This window comes from Mirounga leonina, unplaced genomic scaffold, assembly GCF_011800145.1.
Source record: "Mirounga leonina isolate KUSES-001 unplaced genomic scaffold, KU_Mleo_1.0 Mir_488, whole genome shotgun sequence".
In the NCBI taxonomy this organism is placed as follows: domain Eukaryota; kingdom Metazoa; phylum Chordata; class Mammalia; order Carnivora; family Phocidae; genus Mirounga; species Mirounga leonina.
Window position 1 is genome coordinate 9,728,855 of NW_023270777.1, and position 19,471 is coordinate 9,748,325.

The 19,471-nt window shown below is 43.4% G+C and overlaps 1 protein-coding gene across 1 annotated transcript in view; it reads right to left on the reverse strand.

The window, feature by feature from the left end:
- Positions 1–19,471, reverse strand: part of SPECC1 (sperm antigen with calponin homology and coiled-coil domains 1) — a 193,944-nt gene that overhangs the window by 14,034 nt on the left and 160,439 nt on the right. Inside the window, exon 12 of the mRNA XM_034989683.1 lies at positions 6,384–6,500. Within this exon, the coding sequence (XP_034845574.1) occupies positions 6,384–6,500 (117 nt within the window). The remainder of the gene's footprint in view (positions 1–6,383; positions 6,501–19,471) is intronic.

Genomic DNA, 19,471 nt, shown 5'->3' on the forward strand with positions numbered 1-19,471 from the left:
GAGAGGCAGAGGGAGAAGCAGGCTCCCAAGGAGCAGGGAGCCCGATGTGGGACTCGATCATGGTATCATGACCTGAGCTGAAGGCAGACGCTTAACCATCTGAGCCACCCAGGCACCCAAAACACTTAAAATTTTAAGTCAAATATGCTAAACAGGGTTTCAGTCCAAGGAAGAAAATGACTGACAGGTTAAATAATTAAAATGACGTTACCGATTGATTCCGGACTATCAAAGATAAATATTTGTTAGCTCAGTTATTTTTTACTTTGCCACGATTTATGACATACACATTCTGTTGTGTATCAAGAGTTGTTTAATCACAGTGCTATATATACCATTTCCCCCTAGAATTCTAAAGGCACTGTTCCACATTTAGCCCGAATTTGCAGCTTCTTCTTGAGACGCTTTCTGGCTCCTCTGATGTTTCCTCACCTGGATGAACTTAAGGATCACTTAATCCTGCCTCCTCCCCTCCATAGTTCATTTGAGAGTCATTAGGATAACATCAAAATTTAGTTAGATTGGTATATTAAGTTTAATCAAGAAAGTCATGTTCCTGTAAGTAATATTCGCGTTTTATGTTCCCCAGTAGAATTTCACGATTTTATGCATTTGGATTTTACGCATTTGGATTTGATAAATAATGTTATCCCTTTTTCCATTTCCGCTTGGCCTCCACCCTCTGTCCTTGGGTGCACATTTGCTTCCTGAAGCTGGGTGGGCCCCGCCCTGAGACTGAAGCAAACTCTCTGCCCTAGGTACTAGGTCACAGAAAAAGAGAAAGACGAGGCTGTGCACGTTTTCTCCCAGGCTGTGGTCGGGGCCTGGGAAAGCTGTTGATCTGTGGTCATCTTGCCCAAGCCACCAGCCCTCTTCCTCCAAATTAAGGGAAATTTATGGGCATGAAGTGGAAACCTTGTGCTTGTTTCCATAACACTGCTCTCTGTTCTGCTGAGACAGGAGCTCTAAGTTGGCTCCTGACTTCCTTTAATTGAGCCCAAACCTGCGGCAGACATCTCCTATCTTGTGCTTATTTTAAAGTCCCTTTTGATTAGTTTTGAGGGGGAATGGGGGACTGTCAGCCAGTTTTTCGGCTACCATTATTCCAGAAGTCATGGCATTTGATATGCAATGCCAGCTTGTTTTCTAAAATGCTACACCTGGGGCACCTGGCTGGCTTAGTTGGTGGAGCACACGACTCAATCTCAGGGTCGTGAGTTCAAGCCCCATACTGGGCATGGAGCGTACTTAAAAAAAAATAAATAGAAGGCTGCACCAATTTTCAATTCCAGCAATAGTGTGTAAGGGTCCATTTTCTCACACTTTTACCTGCATAGACTATTATGACCAAGCACTGTTGCCTAATTCTTTCATTGCAACGGTGTCAGGCCCCCGTGAGGCCAGGGGGTGGGGGGTGGAGAAAGCTGCCACTTACAGGGAGCAGGGGGGAGTGTGCCCAGGGCGGAACCGAGAGGTTCCCAGAGCCCTTCCAGCCCCAGGATAGCATTAGCCCCTGGTAGAGATCTTGGTGTTGGCCTCAGTAGCAGCGCATCTCACCTAAAACTGACAGCAGAAAGCATCCCACGTCCAGAAAATTTCTCCTCTCACGTTAAAATTTTGTTTCAGACACTGACACGAAAACACTCCATTCTATCACCTGAATCTGAGTAGCCTATGTGGAAGTTTCATGGGCTGACAGATAAATATGCTTTCTGTTGAAAAAAATGCCCAAACCTTCCACTGACTGTAACTCATGTCTCTTTCACCCTTCGAAGACGTCCTTGTTAGTTTTATCAGAAATTCCCTATTTAATACTGATGTCCAACCGACTTGGTTTCATTACATCCATCTGGGTAGATGGAACAGCTCATGATTTCTGAACTTCCCGGGCTATCATTAATCTCACAGACCCGCAGTCTTCCACAGTCTGACTTGGGTGCTCCCTGAAAACAGCATCCTAGATTAGAGGGAAGACATTCAACCCTACGTGTAGAGACCACGGGCCCCTGTACCACAAGGACAACGGGAAGTGAGTAAATGGTGGTGTCTGGGTGTTGCATGTTTCCAAATGTGTAGCCAGTGACCAGGGCAGCTGGGCTGTGAGGTGTGTGGAAACCATGGAGACCCATGGCAAGACACCACACTTTCATAAGGAAGCAGCGCTCATGATTCAAAGTGTGAAAGCAAACACTTTTAGGTTCGTTATTTTCCAACAGATCCAGAGTGATCTGAGGACGAAGAGCCTAGGTGTGTTTTGCATGAGAGCAGACAAACATTTCACACCTTCAGGAAGATTCCTGTTTTAGATAGGGTATGCATAAGTGCGGAGACTTCTATTTATGATAGTTTTAGTGAGGTCCTCCTCCGATGATTCTGAATTGTTTTATGCCCACTCTTGACTCAATTATCTTCATAATATCACATGGAAAAGACAGAGGCTGCAAAGTGAAGAGAAGGGACACGGAGGTCACTGCTAGAGGTGGGCTCTGTCTGCGAGGGGCTTGATGCACAGGCTGTGGGTACCCCACATGGCCCCAGCTTGTCTCCTCCTTTCTGGCTGCTCCACTCTGGTTCCCTTTGCTGGGTCACTCTCTCCCTAGACGACAAGCATTGGAGTCAAGGTTCCTTAGCCTTCTCTCTATGCCTCTGTGATATTGTGATTTATAGCAAGAAATATACATTTGGTCTTTGTCCACAGTTCCTGGCACAGGGCTCCTAAAACCCTTATCATTTCCCATATAAGAGCTATAGGGGCATCCTTTATTACGATCTTTGGTTTTTGTCCTCAGTTCCAGAAATGGCTTCAGAACAACAAAGTTGGAATAGATGTCTTCTGTTACTCGTAACAAACCTCTCTCTCTCTTTTTTTTTTTAAAGATTGCAACATCTCTCTTTTTTTTTTAAAGACTTTATTTATTTATTTGAGAGAGAGAGAAGGAGAGACAGTGAGAGAGTACAAGTGGGAAGGAGAGGGAGAAGCAGGCTCCCTACTAAGCAGGGAGCCCGATGCGGGGCTCGATCCCAGGACTCTGGGATCATGACCTGAGCCGAAGGCAGACGCTCAACCAACTGAGCCCCCCAGGCGCCCCAACAAACCTCTTTCAACCGCACCTGAGTTTATGTTAAAGAGGTGTTTTTCAAAAAACCCCAGATAACCTAAGGATGGGGGCTGGCTGCTAGGGGAACCAGCCATGTGATTAGAAGGTTGGAACTTTCAGGCCCATATCCCCTGACCCCAACCTCGGGGAGGGGAGACAGACTGGAGACTGAATTCAATCACCAATAGCCAATGGTTTAATCAATCGTGCCTATGTAAGGAAGCCTCCATTAAGCTCAAAAGGATGGGGTTCAGAAAATGTGTGTTGGGAGGGTGGTGCACCCCAAGGTCCAAGGGGACAGAAGCTCTTTCGCTCGGGACCCTTTTGGACCTCACCCTAGGGGTCTCCTCATCTGGCTGGTCATTAGTGTCCTTCAATATCCTTTGTAATAAACTGGTAACCTAGTAAGTACTGTTTTCCTGAGTTCTGTGAGCCACTCTAGCAAATTAATTAAACCTAAGGAAGGGGCCATGGGAACCTCCGGTTTAGTCGGTCAGTCAGAAGCAAGGTGACAACTACATGGTCACCGGGGTCTGAAGTGAAGGGCACGGTCTTGTGGGACCGAGCCCTTAACCTGTGGGACCTGATGCTCGTTCCAGGCGGACAGTGTCAGAACTGAGTCACACTTGAGAATACCCAGCTGGTATTGCAGAACTGCCCGGTATGGGCAAAACCCGCCATCTGTTTATAGAAGTATCAGAAGTGAAATGCTGGGAGCAGAGTGGATACAGACGAGTTTCTCTTCAGAGCTTCCCTTAGGACCTGGGACCGAGGTGATCTCCACTCTCGTGGCTTTAAATACCATCTATACCCGCCCTGTTGGAGACAGTAGCTACAACTGACACATGGCTATTTAAATCAAAAGTAATTAAGATTAATAATTCAATTTTCCAATCATTGAAAGCCACATTCATTAACGGTCCAATGGACTAGTGGCTACCATGTTGGATAGCGCAAATGTAGAACTAGAACTTTTCCATCATTTTGATTCACTTAGGCAGCCCTTACCTACTCCCTGATGACTCCCGAATCTGCCTTCCAGCTCTGAACTCCCCTCTGAATTCCACATTTATTATCCAACCACCTGCCTGACATTGCATGCTGCATACTTTAGGAACATCTCCCACTTAACATGATTAAGAACAGAACAGCTTTTCTGGTTTTGTTTTTCAAATGTTTAATGCTCCTGTCCAGCCTGCTTCACGGACTACCAACGCACAAATTTTCCGTCTTGAGATTTTTATATGTTCTGTGATGGTTAATTCTATGTATCGACGTGGCTAGGTCACGGTACCAAATGTTTGGCCAAACATTATTCCAGATGTTTCTGTGAAGGTATTTTTAAGATGAGATTAACATTTAAATCGGCAGACTCTGGGTAAAGCACATCACCCATCATAGCATTAGGCCTTAATAGAAAAAGCCTGATCTCCCTCGAAGAAGAGGGAATTCTGCCAGCAAACTGCCTTCAGATCCAAACCGTGTCATTCAACTTTCTTGCGCACACACACACACCCTATTACTTCTGTTTCTTTGGAGAACCCTGACTAACACTGCAGAAAATTAAATCACTCCGTTCAGTTATTATCACCATCAGTGCCATGACCATGCACTGAGCTTTATAATCAAAACAGAACTTTCCAGCATTTCTATTCCTTCCCCATCTTGGAAAATGACCTGTCAGGCTAGACATGCCTCTCCCTCCTTCCTCGTGTCCTCCCCCACAACCAACCAGTTACTAAGTCCAGCGGATTCTACATCTAAGACCTATTCTGAATCTATCTCCATCTTTCTATCCACGATGCTACGGCCCCCGCCACAGCTAATGGCTGGAGTCAGGGACGCTAAGCCCTCACGTTGATGACTGCAGGGGCCTCCCATCTGGTAGCGCCTCACCCATTCTTGTTCCTTTTCCAGTTCTTTTTCTCACATAACAGCGAGAAAGATCTTTCAGAAACACGAATCGTGTGTCTCCACCATTTAGAATCCTTCAATGACTTCCCACTGAGTTTAGAGCAAGAGGCAGATTTCTTTCCAGAGCCCTCTGTGGAAGGCCTGCAGGGTCTGGCCCCGTCTGGCCCCCAGGACCATCACAGGCCACTCATCCCCGCTCACTGCACTCTGGCCAGTGGGCCCTCCTCCACGTTCCCCGACCACACCCAGGTGTTTTCTTGGTCAGGCTGCTCCCTTGCTCTGGAAAGCTCCCCCTAGCTCTTTGTATTACTGGCTCCTGGTTCGTTCTGAAGAGTATCGCCTCTCAGAGAAGCCTTCTCAGCCTTCCTGATCTAAATTAGGAAACCTGTTCACTCCCATAGCATGAGGTTTCTCTCATAGCTCTTCTGCAATTTATTTATTTATAACATTACCTGTTACAGGTTTACTCACTTATGGACCTGTCTCTCTACTTTAGAGGGCAAAGAACAGGTCTACTTTGTTCACTGTTGTCTTTATTACTCTGCACGATGCTTGGCAAGTAATACTTGTGGAGAGAATGAGCGCAGGGCCCCGAACAGCATTTTCCAAAGTACGCTCTGTGGAATATGATTTTGTAGGATGTTCTAGGTCAGGGTTTGGCAAACTATAGCCCTCAGACCAAATTGGGCCCACAGCCTCTTTGTGTAAATAAAGTTTTTTTGGAACATACATGCCCATCCGTTTTGTCTCGGGCCACTTGGGCACTATCATGGTAGATGAGTAGCTGTGACAGAGACCTGTGGACCCACGAAGTCCACTATTTGGCCCTTAACAGGAAAATTTGCCAACTCTTGTAGGTAATTGTATTAAAAAATTCTGTGGATCTGATATATGTAGGGTTAAACAGAGTCACACAAGGTTTCTTTCATGTTCCTGAAGTCTTTACTGTGCTAATGAGCACTGTGAATCTCTAAGAATGTGACATAATATATAGTTTCCCAAGCTTATCTGAGCAGCGAGATCCTTTTCTTGGTGCTTCTGGTTCTTTTAGAAAAGACTGAAAATGCTGGCCAAGGTCTTAAAGCCACGACGGTAAAATTTCATCAAGGCTTTCTCTCAAAAAATGGGTGACAGTCACAGTAAACTGGTCTTCACTCCATTTTTCCAGGCCACCAGGGCAACTGAGAAGTATTTACCGAGGGTGAGATCCTACAGCCTTGTCATACACTCAGTAGCTATGTCTGCCTGGTACCAATATCCTGATTTCCACTAGGAGTCTATAAACACCACCCTATCTGGATGTACAGTATTATAGGAATTCCCCTTGCATGTTCTAGAGGATAACCAGGGGTGACTGGGCAGGTGACTTACTTTCTCCTGACTGTTCAGCTCCTGATATGGGATGTGGGCAGGCAGGTAGGTATGAAGGAGAGCACAAAAGGCCAAGCCATCACTCCAGCTGCTGCTGAAATTGGTGATATCAATGTTCTGTAGGGGGGGAAAAGCAGCATTAATCTCCAAACTGTGCAAGGGCAGAGAATACGAACGAGACAATGGGAAGATGGGTATCCACCTCTGGGTTTGCAGGAAGGCCGGAGGAGAAACCACCCAAGACTGCCGGGAGTCCATTTAATTTTGGTACCAGCAATGGCCCGGTGTCACCCAAATCCACTCACAGAATCGCATGAAAAAAAGCCTTAAGGGCTCCCAACCCTGGGGAATTTCTGCCTACGTGGTGGTACGTGAAAAGCTCCGAGACATCTTATTCTCAAATCCACCCACTCAATTAGCTTTCTTTTAGCTTTCTTTCTTTTTTAAAGATTTATTTGTTTGAGAGAGAGAGAATGAGAGAGAGAGCACATGAGAGGGGGGAGGGTCAGAGGGAGAAGCAGACTCCCCGCCGAGCAGGGAGCCTGATGCGGGACTCGATTCTGGGACTCCAGGACCATGACCTGAGCCGAAGGCAGTCGCTTAACCGACTGAGCCACCCAGGCGCTCTCAATTAGCTTTCTATGTCCCAGCATTTCCCAGATTTATCTGGTCAAGGAGGAATCCTCATCATGATCGTCATGACGTATGACCCCAATTAACAACAGGAAGACCAAGACAAACCAAGATCTTAAAAACCTAGATGGCCTCTAGCGATGAGGTAGGTCAAATGGCTCGTTTTATAGGAAAGACATGGAGGAGGTGGTGTCCACACGTCACACACGGTGTACCTGGATGACGGACACTCCGGCAGGCCAAGTCCCCACCCTGTGGCCCTTTCTAGCAAACCTCTTCTGTTTTCTAGCCAGAGTCCAGGGTGACCCAGGTGGACCCTAGAACGTCCCCCCCAAAGCGCTGCCTTTCAGAAATGTCGGATTCTCCAGCCTGCTTTGCAATTACGTCTACCTGGGGGAAGGATCTCTGGCTGAGAGCAACACACAACCATAATAATGCCTTTTCATTCTGGTTTTCATGACTCAAGCACAACCAGATTTTAAGAGCTGCTAAGCATCCGTGTTACATAAAAGTCTGAGAATGCCCCGTCTCCGTTTTCGGGCTGAATGTGCACGAGCTGGGCCTCCTGGTAAGCTGATCATTTGCATTCTTGGCTTCAAAAAGTCTCCCTGGAGACTCTGGAGCTACCTGATGGGGCCTGGATGCTGCTTCAGAAATGGGACACACTGTAATTTTGTATTTTCTCAAGAGGTCTGCATGTTAAAAAAGAGGAGGAAAGACACAGGCGGGGGCCATGCCCTGTCCAGTTCACTTGAAGTCTCAGGCACTAGAACAGGATGCTCATCGGCTCATCGGGCCCTGGGAAGTGGGCGCAAGGAGCGGGGCTGGGCCAGCCTTCGGAAAACCAGTGCTTGTCGACACAGAGTCCCCTTTCTTTGGCATGTAGAGGTCGTCTGAGACCCTGTCTCCCAACCCATCTGTCACGGTACCTGTGACCTGGCAGAAGGAAAGCCGGACTTTCTTTCCAGGGACCGCTTGCTGATGGTTATTGTTCATGCTCAGCACTAGGGCATCTGTGAAAACGGGACAAGCACGCACCACACCTGGCAGTGTTCGCTCCGAAAGGCAACGTCGATGTACAGCTCATTTCATCGTCAAAGGAAACTGAGGCCGGAAGCAGTGGTGTTTCCGTCAGAAAGGCCACATTTTAAATAGAAAGCCAAACATTCAATGAATGACCAGGATGTAAGTCCCTGAAATATGAGTGCCGGGACATATCAAGCTCCAAAAATGGGGGCAGTGAGGGTGGTAAAATTCACTGAGTGTCTACAATGTGCCTGGTGCTGGGCAGTTCCTTATTTAATTCTCAGAATGACAATACATCGTAAGTAGCGCTGTACCCATTTCACAGATGAGGAAGCCAAAGCAGGAAGAAATATCACAGAGGCCAGAGTTAGGGGCAAAGTGCAGTTCTGCCCGACAGCAAAGCACATCATGTTTGCTGTCCTTCCTTTCTTTTTTTTTTCTTTCTTTTCTTTCTTCCTCCTCCTCTGCCTTCCTTCACAAATTTACTTCACGCCTAAAGTTTTTAAGTTTTGAGAAATCTTCATTTCCTAAAACGTGAGAACATTTTACCCACTTATCTCCTGTACCTTTTTTTTTAATGATACAAAATGCCATTTTCCTTCATTTGCACGATCTTCAGAAGCATTCTGAGAGGCCAGACAGACCCAAAGGGGTGACGAGGCCATCAGTCTCACAAAACCAAGAAAGTGCCCAGTATTTCAGCTAACTGAGTGTCACCTAGGAGCAGTTTTGGAGTTAAGGATTTTATTTATTTATTTGAGACTGAGAGCGAGAGAGCACAGAGGGAGAGGAAGAGGGAGAAGCAGGTTTGCCGCTGAGCAGAGATCCCGACGTGGGGCTCGATCCCAGGACACTGAAATCATGACCTGAGCTGAAGGCAGATGCTTAACTGACCGAGCCACCCAGGCGTCCCCACAGGAGCAGCTTCTGATCTATAAGTATAAATGAGCAACAGGTTGAGACTATAAAATCTGGTTGAAAAAAATCAGTCTAAACGACTCACAACGTCAGGAGAGTTCAGACAGCCCGGAAGCTTCTAGACAGACGGCAGCTTGCGGGCCTTTCCAGAAAACGTGAAGCACACTGTAAAGCAGACCCTGGCACTTCAGCAGCAAGACCACACCAACACTACACAAGAAATAGGAGCAGTGCCCTATCTTAAAAAAAAAAAAAAAGGGGAATTATGGAAATTCCAAATCTAGGCAGGTTATCAAATCCAACATCCAGGTCAGGAAATGCTTCTTTCATGTAACCCACAGCCACCATGTTTAAGACTTGGAGTTCTTCTGACACTGGAAGAGATGGATGACAACCAGCTGTGATCTGCAGCATTATACTCATTCCAAGAACATGTGGCTATCGAGTAAAAACTTTACCCTTCTTAGGATAAAGTGGAACATCTCAATTCTAGTTCCCTGAATGTCATTTGAAATCCTAATTCCATTGGAACGACAAGAGTATCAACAACACCCAAGTCAACACAGCTGGTTGAACAACTGAAAACATGCGTACGTTTATGATACCTCAAGTAAGAGGGTGCAAAGGACTATACACATCTCAGTGGTAGCTTTGTAGCGATGGTTAATACAAAAGCAGTTCATTTCTGCTCATTGAGGTATCTTTTTTGGGAGCTGTATGATATAACTTAGTGCATGAGGAGTTAGCTGATGTGGGGTGCCACACTTTGAGGCAGGGTGTGTGGGTCCCAGCGAAATGGGCTAAGACACAGTATGGTTGTGGCCACCTGTGAGGGAGGACAAGGTAGCCACGGCAGAAAGGGGCTCATGTGGACTGGACCAATGCACTGGGTAACAGGCAGAAAGACAACAGTTTCTTGGGCATGGCTAGCTGGCCAATCCTAGGAACCCCAGGAAAAAAGCGAGGACTAATTCCAGGTCCTACCCCTAAAATGTGGGTGAAAACTTTTATTTTTGGTTAGGGATGATCAGGATTGGCTTGGCCTTGCATGGGGGGAGGTGGCTCTTGCTGAGCTTGTGGGTTATAGTCCTCAATGTGCACAGATGAACCTCTAACTTAGGACAAAAACAGAGGCTAATAATACAAACACCCCCAAGGGGTGTTAGTTAATATCTTCCTTCTCCCAATTATCATTCAGCTGAATTCTTAGGGGGTTCATCAAAAGAATAAGAGGAAAAACAGAAAATGATCAACAAGGCCTTCTACAAGGCATATCGTCAGTTATTTTCCTTGTTATTTACTCCTGAATAAAATCGAGTAGGATAATTGTTATCTTTAACTGGAAGTTAGTAATGGGCCAGGAGCAGACAGGATTCTGGGGGTGCTAGCAATGCTGTGTTTCTAGACCTGGATGTTAACTGCATGGGTACCTTCGTGTTGTGAAATTTCATGGAATGGTACACTGGCATGTTCTATCTCAGTAAGAAAGGGAGGGAGGGCGGGAAGAAGGAAAACAGAAAGAAAGATGGGACTGATCCTCTTAAGGGACTGCACTGTGGCTGTTAAAAAAGAGAGCGAACTTTTTGGATTTTATGTCCTATAAGAGTTACCGAGGGGAAAAAGAGCAAAAAAGAAACTTCTTGCTGATTATTTCCCCAAGGGAAATGGTAATTACTCGTTGCAAATTATCTTTAACTTTCTCTGGGATATAAATACGTTAGAGATATTTCTGAGTGGAAAAGAAATCTGGGGAAAGGAAGTCTCACATATACACATATATGGTACATGGTATCAGATATATATATATATGGTAACATTCCAAGCACCTCCAAAACAGGTTAAGTTTCTATAGAAGAAAATTTTGTAAGATACGGAATTTTGTCTTCAGTGCAGCAAAAGTCATTTGAGAAAAGTGAATACGCTGAAGAGTATTTACATGAGAAGCTAAGCTAACTTCAGCGACTATCCAAGAATATTCCCTCGAGTGGCTGAGACTGTAGACAAATAAAGCTCTACAGGGGTGAATGTGGAGGTAGCACTCGTAAATAACATGGGGGGACAAAAGCAAAGCAAAACCCAGCAATCTACAGCACTTGCTTCTAGAAGGTTCATTCCATTTGCCTTTTGTTGCCTGGAAACACCAGGGCTTGGTGAAAACATCAAGGGCTGGAGAGAGAAGCTGCAGAGTGCACGCTGAAATGGGTCCCGTGCTCAATTCCGCGGAGGCTGCAGCTGGATTCTATAGTTGTCTGACCTCAATCCCACCACTTCATCTTTTCTGAGGCTCTCTAGCTTCCTCCATTAGATTTCTGTGAATGGGTTGACTCTGTGTACACTAAACTCAAAAGTCTAAAAAAAAGTTAAAAAGAGAGAAACCCCAAAGCTTCCGGGAAGAAGTCAGGAGACTGATAAGAAAATGTAGTCTGTTGGTCTAGGAAGACGGTAGAGTAGAATCCTCAGTGGACACACCAAGGCTGCAGACTACACCCAGAGCACCTCCCTCTGAAAATGACCCAAAAACCAACAGAACAGCTCTTCCCCAGCTAAAGATGGAAAGAAAAGCCACATGGAGAAGGGCAGGAGGGGCAGAGACATGGTCAGGAACCAACCCTCCAGTGCAGGGACCTACAAGTGGGGGGCATGTCACAGGCATGGAGATCCTCTCTGAGGAGTGAGGGGATCAAGGGCCACATCAGGTAGCCCCCCACCACCCTGGTAAGATGAACTCCCATAATGTCTGGCTTTAAACAGCAGTGGGACTTAAATCTGGGAGAGCCCAAGGGCTACAGGAAACTGAGACTTAATGAGGAACTCAAAGATAAAATTAAAAAAAACAAACAAACCTGGAAACAAGTGAAAATGGAAACAAAATGGTTCAAAATTTTGGGGATGTGGCAAAAGCAGTTGTAATAGGGCAGTGTATAGCAATACGGGTCTACTCCAAGAAACAAGAAAAATTTCACATGAACAATCTAACCTTACGTCGAATTAGAAACTAGAAAAAGGAGAACAAACAAAGCCCAAAGTTGGTAGAAGAAAAGAAATAATAAAGATTAGAGAGGAAATAAATAAAATGGAGACATAGAAAAATAGAAAAGATCAATGAACTAAGAGCTAGTTCTTTGAAAAGATAAAACAAAATTGGTAAATCTTTAACGAGATGCATCAAGAAAAGAGAGGAATAAAATCAGAAATGAAAGAGAAATTACAACCAACCCCACAAAAACAAAGAATTAAAAAAAACTACTATGAAAAATTATATGCCAACAAAGGAGAAACAGATAAATTCCTAGAAACATACAATCTTCCAAAACTGAGTCAGAAAGAAATAGAAAGTCTGAACAGACTAATTATGAGTAATGAAACTGAATCAGTAATTAAAAAAAAAAAACAAAAAACAACCAACTACCAACAAACAGAAGTCCAGGACAGGATGGCTTCACAGGTAAGTTCTTTGAGAGAGAGAGACACAGTGAGAGAGGGAATACAAGCAGGGGGAATGGGGGAGGGAGAAGCAGGCTTCCCGCGGAACAGGGAGCCCGATGCGGGGCTCGATCCCAGGACCCTGGGATCATGACCTGAGCCGAAGGCAGACGTTTAACGACTGAGCCACCCAGGTGCCCCAGTTCACAGGTAAGTTCTATGAACCATTTATTTTTATTTTTTTTAAAGATTTATTTATTTATTTGAGAGAGAGAGAGAGAGACCGTCAATGCCCACGAATTGGGGATGGGGCAGCGGGAGAGAGAGAGAATCTCAAGCAGACTATGGCTGAGCATGGAGCCGATGTGGGGCTCGATCTCACCACCATGAGATCCCTACCTGAGCCGAAGCCAAGAGTTGGATGCTTAACCTACTGCACCACCCAGTCGCCCCTCTATGAAACACTTAAGAGTTAATACCTATTCTTCCCAAACCATTCCAGAAATTTGAAGAGGAAGGAATGCTTCCAAATGCATTTCATGTGGCCAGTATTACCCTGATACCAAAACCAGACAAAGACACTACAGAAAAGAAAATTATAAGTCAATATCCCTGATAAACATAGATGCAAAAATCCTCAACAAAATATGAGCAAACCCAGAAAAAGACAAATACCATATGATTTCACGTGTATGTGGAATCTAAAAAGCAAAACAGGGCACCTGGGTGGCTGAGTGGGTTAAGCGTCAGACTCTTGGTTTTGGCTCAGGTCGTGATCTCAGGGTCATGAGATCAAGCCCTGTGTCAGGCTCCACACTCAGCATGGAGTCTGTCTGAGATTCTCTCTCTGCCTCTCCCTCTGCCCCTCCCCTACTCTCTCTCTCTTTAAAATAAATAAATAGATAAATGAATGAATGAATGAATAAAAATCTTAAAAAAAATAAAATAAAAAGCAAAACAAACAACAACAAAAAAATAGAAAGAGACTCCTAAATACAGAGAATGAGGTCATAGTTGCCAGAGGAGAGAGTGTGGGGGGGATGGGCAAAATAGGTGACGGGGATTAGGAGGTACAAACTTCCAATTATAAAATAAGTAAGTGCCAGAAAGTACAGCATAGGGAATCCAGTCAATAATATTGTAATAACGGGCGCCTGGGTGGCTCAGTTGGTTAAGCGACTGCCTTCGGCTCAGGTCATGATCCTGGAGTCCCGGGATCGAGTCCCGCATCGGGCTCCCTGCTCGGCAGGGAGTCTGCTTCTCCCTCTGACCCTCCTCCCTCTCATGCTCTCTGTCTCTTTCTCTGTCTCAAATAAATAAATAAATAAAATCTTTAAAAAAAAAAATAATATTGTAATAACATTGTACGGTGACAGATGGTAACTACACCTAGCGTGGTGAGTACTGCGTAAGGTACAGAATTGTTGAAACACTATGTGCTATACCTGAAACTAATTGTATGTCAACTATTCAAAAATAAAAGTTAAAAAAACATATTACTAAACCATATTTAGCCTTAAATACCTTAAAAGGACCATTCACCACAATCAAGTGGGATTTATTAGTAGAAGGTTCAACATCTGCAAATCAATCAACATGATGTACCACCTTAACGAAATGAAGGGTAAAAATCATATGATCATCTCAACAGATGCAGAAAAATCAACATTCATTCACGATAAAAACTCTCAACAAAGTGGGCTTAGAGGGAACACTCCTCAACAAAATAAAGGCCATATACGACAAATGCACAGCTAACTAAATGGTAAGAAGCTGAAAGCTTTTCCTCTAAGATCAGGAACAGAACAAGGATGTTCACTCTCACCATTTTCATTCAACAGGGTGCTAGAAGTCCTAGCCACAGCAATCAGACAAGAGAAAGACATAAAAGGCATCCAGATTGGTAAGGAAGAAGTAAAACTCACTCTTTGCAGATGACATGATACTAGAGATAGAAAACCTGAAAGACTTCATAAAAAAAAAAAAGAAAAACTATTAGAACTGATAAATGAATTCTGTAAAGTCACAGGATACAAAATTAATATACAGAAATCTGTTGCATTTCTATACACTAATAATGAACTAGCAAAAAGTGAAATTAACAATCCCATTTATACTTGCATCAAAAAGAATAAAATAACTAGGAATAAATTTAACCAAGGAACTGAAAAACCTATATCCTAAAAACTATGACACTGATGAAAGTAACCGAAGATGACACAGATAAATGGAAATGAAAACCATGCTCACAGAGTGGAAGAATTAATATTGTTAAAATGTTCATACTCCGCACCCCCCCCAAAAAATCTACAGATTCAATGCAGTCCCTATTAATATACCAATAGTATTTTTCACAGAACTAGAACAAATGATCATAAAATTTGTATGGAACCACAAGAGACCCTGAATAGCCAAAGTAATCTTGAGAAGGAGGAACAAGGATGGAGGCATCACAATCCCAGGTTTCAAGATATTCTACAGACCTGTAGTAGTCAAAACAGTATGGTACTGCCACAAAAACAGACATATAGATCAATGGAACAGAATAAAGAGCCCAGAAATAAACCCATGCTTAGATGGTCGATTAATTTACAACAAAGGAGGTGAGAATATACAATGAGGAAGACAGTCTCTTCAATAAATGGTGCTGGGAAAACTGGACAACTACATGCAAAAGAATGAAACTGGACCACTTGCTTACACCACACACAACAATAAACTCAAAATGGATTAAAGACCTAAACGTGAGACTTGAAACCATATAACTCCTAAAAGAAACAAGGCAGTAAATTCTTCAACATCAGTCTTGGCAATATTTTTTTTTTGGATCTGTCTCCTTTGGCAAGGGCAACAAAAGTAAAAATAAACTACTGGGACTACGTCAAGCTAAAAAGGTTTTGCACAGAGAAGGAAATCAACAAAACGAGAAGGCAACCTGCTGAATGGGAGAAGGTATTTGCAAATGACATATATGATAAGGGGTGAATATCCAAAGTATATAAAGAACTCATATAACTCAATAACAACAAAACAAAACAAAAACAAGCAATTCAATTTAAAAAGTGGGCAGAGAGGGTGCCTTGGGGGCTCAGTCAGTTAAGCGTCTGACTTCGGCCTGGGATCGAGTCCCGAATTGTTGGGCTCAGTGGGGAGCTTGCTTCTCCTTCTCCCTCTTCCCCTCCCCCACCCCCGTTTGTGCTTTCTCTCTCGCTCTCTCTCTCAAAAAACTAAATAAATAATTTAAAATTTTTTTAAAAAATGGGCAGAGGACATGAACAGGCATTTTTCTCAAAAAGGCATGAAAACATACAAATGGATGGCAGACACAGGAAAAGACGCTCAACATCACTCATCATCAGGGAAACGCATATCAAAAAAGAGATATCACCTCACACCAGTCAGAATGGCTAGTATAAAAGAGACAAGAAACAGTAAGCATTGGCGAGGATGTGCAGAAAAGGGAACACTCATGCACTGTTGGTGGGAATGTAAATGGGGAATGCGGCCACTATAAAAAACAGTAGGGAGGTCCCTCAAAAAATTTAGAATAGAAATACCATATGATCCAGTAATTCCACTTCTGGGTATTTGCCAAAGAAAATAAAAACACCAATCTGAAAATATGTATGCATTCCCATGCTTATTGCAGCATTATTTACAATAACCAAGATATGGAAGCGACCTACGTGTCCAATGACAGATGAATGGGTAAAGGAGATGTGATACACACGCACACACACACACGTGTGCACATGCACACGAATATTACTCAGCCATAAAAAAGAATGAAATCTTGCTGTTTGTGACATGTAAGGACCTAGAGGGTGTTATGCTAAGTGAAGCAAGTCAGAGAAAGACACGTACCACGTGGAATATAAAAAACAAAACGTATGAACAAACAAACAAACAAGAAACCAGAAACAGACTAATAAATATAGAGAATAAACTGGTGGCTGGCCACTGGGGAAAGGGTGGGGAGATGGGCAAATAGGTAAAGAGGATTAAAAGGTACAAACTTCTGGGGCGCTTGGGTTGCTCAGTCGGTTGGGCATCTGCCTTCGGCTCAGGCCATGATCTCAGGGTCCTGGGATCGAGCCCCGAGTCGGGCTCCCTGCTCAGCGGGGAGTCTGCTTCTCCCTCTCCCTCTTGCTCCTCACCCTTACTCGTGCTCGCTCGCTCTCTTGCTTTCAAAAAAAATAAAGAAAATCCTTAAAAAAAAGAGGTACAAACTTCCAGTTATAAAATAAATACGTCACGGGGATGAAAAGTATAGCACAGGGAATACAGTCAATAATATTATAATAATTTTGTACGGTGATAGATGGTGACACACTTAAATGGTGAGCATTTAGTAATACATACAAACAATCTAAATGTTGAATCACTGTCATACATCTGAAACTAATATTGTATGCCAACTATAAGTCAGTTAAATACTAAAAAAGAAAATACAGTCTTCACTGCTGCAGGCACTAGATGTCTAGACACACCGAGACCTAAATATACCTCATTCCTGGGACTTCTCTGAGACTCTTTTTTGAGACGTTTTTATTGTCACAGCTGTAGAATCAGACCCAGTTTTTGTGTGTGTGTGGAGGGGAAGGGGGGTAATAATGTATAGATCATAGAGGACAAAAGAAGTTCATTTCTCACTAAGCTTCAGCATGTGCAGGAAGTGCCCTGGGAGGACCAAGCTTATTTTGAAGATTTGCTGAAAAACAATATAAAGCATATGCACACGTAAGTGGGTCCATGTGAAATCTCAATGGACGCAGCCTACACTTCCTTCTCTGTGCATGGGTTTGGGGTTTATTCCCTGTGTTGGGTAGATGTCTACACCCATCCGATTCTAGTATCTCTGTTTCCATCTCAGGCTATCTGGTAAACCTCCAGTAGTCTGGCCCCCCACATGGACAGCACAGCTAATGGTTGCGGACACAGGGTGACTCGCATACAGACTGCCTGGACCCCTTCTCTGCACAGCTTTTTCCTTTCTGATGCCCCAGTGCCCTAGAATGCCACTGTCTCAGCTGCCATTGATGGCTGCCTCCCTCAGCCCCGTGGGTCTGCCACGCTCCGTTCCCAACTCCAGCTCGCTACACCATGACATGGAAGCCATTCCCAAGCAGAGGGCTGCCGACCACGGGTGTCTCCTCCTGAGTTTCCCTTCTGTCAGACATTAGGTGTCTGGAGATAAGCTCCAGATGGCTAAATTTAAAAACCAAAGTTAGACATTATTAGAATCTAGATAAATAGCTTTATACTCTTGAGGGAAAGAAAGCCATATAAGGCATAAAACACAAGAAGGATAAAAGGATGGAGAAAACGGATTACATAAAATTAAATTTCTGTATAACAAAATGAAAAACAATATGTATACATATATAACAAACTACTAATATCCGGAATATATTCTTATAATGAATAAGAGATAACAAGTCAGGGAAAAACTGGCAGAGGAATGAATCAGTAATGCACTGAAGAGGAAACAGAGTCAGAAACATTTGAAAAGGTGTTCAGTCTCACCAGAAAAAAAAATAGTGAACTATTTTCACTCATCAAGTTGGCAAAAGTTAAAAAGATTTTTAATTCACAGAGTTAATGAAGATGTGGGAAATGGGTATTCCTGTGGGGTTTTTTTTGTTTGTTTTTGTTTCTTTTTTTAGAGAGGGAGAGAGAGAACAAGAGAGAATGAGAGGGGGGAGGGGCAGAGGGAGAAGAAGAGAGACTCTTAAGCAGGTTCCATGCTCAGTGTGGAGCCTGATGCAGGGCTCGATCCCACGATCCTAAGATCATGACCTGAGCTGAAATCAAGAATCAGATGCTTAACTGACTGAGCCATCCAGGAACCCCAAAATGGGCATTCTTATATTGGCTGATGGGAATATAAATTGGCGCAGGCTTTTAGGAGGGCAACTGGAAACATATTTTTAAAAAATAAAAATGTGATTTGACCAAGTAATTTCACATGTAGGTATCTATTCTAGAGAAAATAGTCATGCATCTGCCCAAAGACACACCCACAAAAATGTTTGCTACAGCATTACTGTTCAGAACGGGGAAATGGAAATATCCTAGTTGTCTATCAATTAAGCTAAGCAAACTTGTTTTTGCTTTTCATAAACATTTTTCAAAACCATCTATAGTGCAACAAAATGTTGGTTTCCATTCTCTCCTTTGCAGCAGTTATGAAAGAAGTAAATAAAGTCAGATGTTCTGAGTTCAGAGATTAGCATGGTCCTTGAGCACGGATGACACACAAAATTGTGACGTGTTCCATACTGAAAAACAAACAAAAAACTATCTACACTCAGTTTTCTAATCTGTGGGCATTCCTGTGAAGCTCATGGGAAGACTCTGATGTTCTGGGTTTTTATGGGTCTGCTTTATGACATTTGTTCTAGATACTTGACGTTTCTCAGTAATTACTAGGTAAATGTAAATCTAGAGGTCTGGTCCTATACTTGTCTCCATTATCACTCACTTTGAGATAGTCTGGAAGGAACAGAGAATAACAAAGGGATAGAGTCAAAATCCAAAAAAGATTTCAACAGGCCAGGAACAGGAAACCAAATTAAGTGACATGACATTTTAACTTAATTCTTCATCTTCTTTTTTTGTTTTCCAATTTTTCTACAATGACCATGTATTACTTTTATAATTAGGAAAAATAATATATGTTATTAAAAATATTAATGACATCACTTACAGACAATATAGGCCAATGTCAATTCCAAGGTAATGAATGTGTAAGAGCCCTATTAATTATATGTTTTTAGGCTGAGGAGATCCTGAAAAAATAGGTTTTTTTGTTTTTTCCCCAAAAATGTTGAGGAAGAGGATTAAAGACTTGGCTGTAGATGAGGGATGGAAAATGCAATTAAGGGGGAGATGAACCATGAGAGACGATGGACTCTGAAAAACAAACTGAGGGTTCTAGAGGGGAGGAGGGGTGGGAGGATGGGTTAGCCTGGTGATGGGTATTAAAGAAGGCACGTTCTGCATGGAGCACTGGGTGTTATACGCAAACAATGAATCATGGAACACTACCTCAAAAACTAATGATGTAATGTATGGTGATTAACATA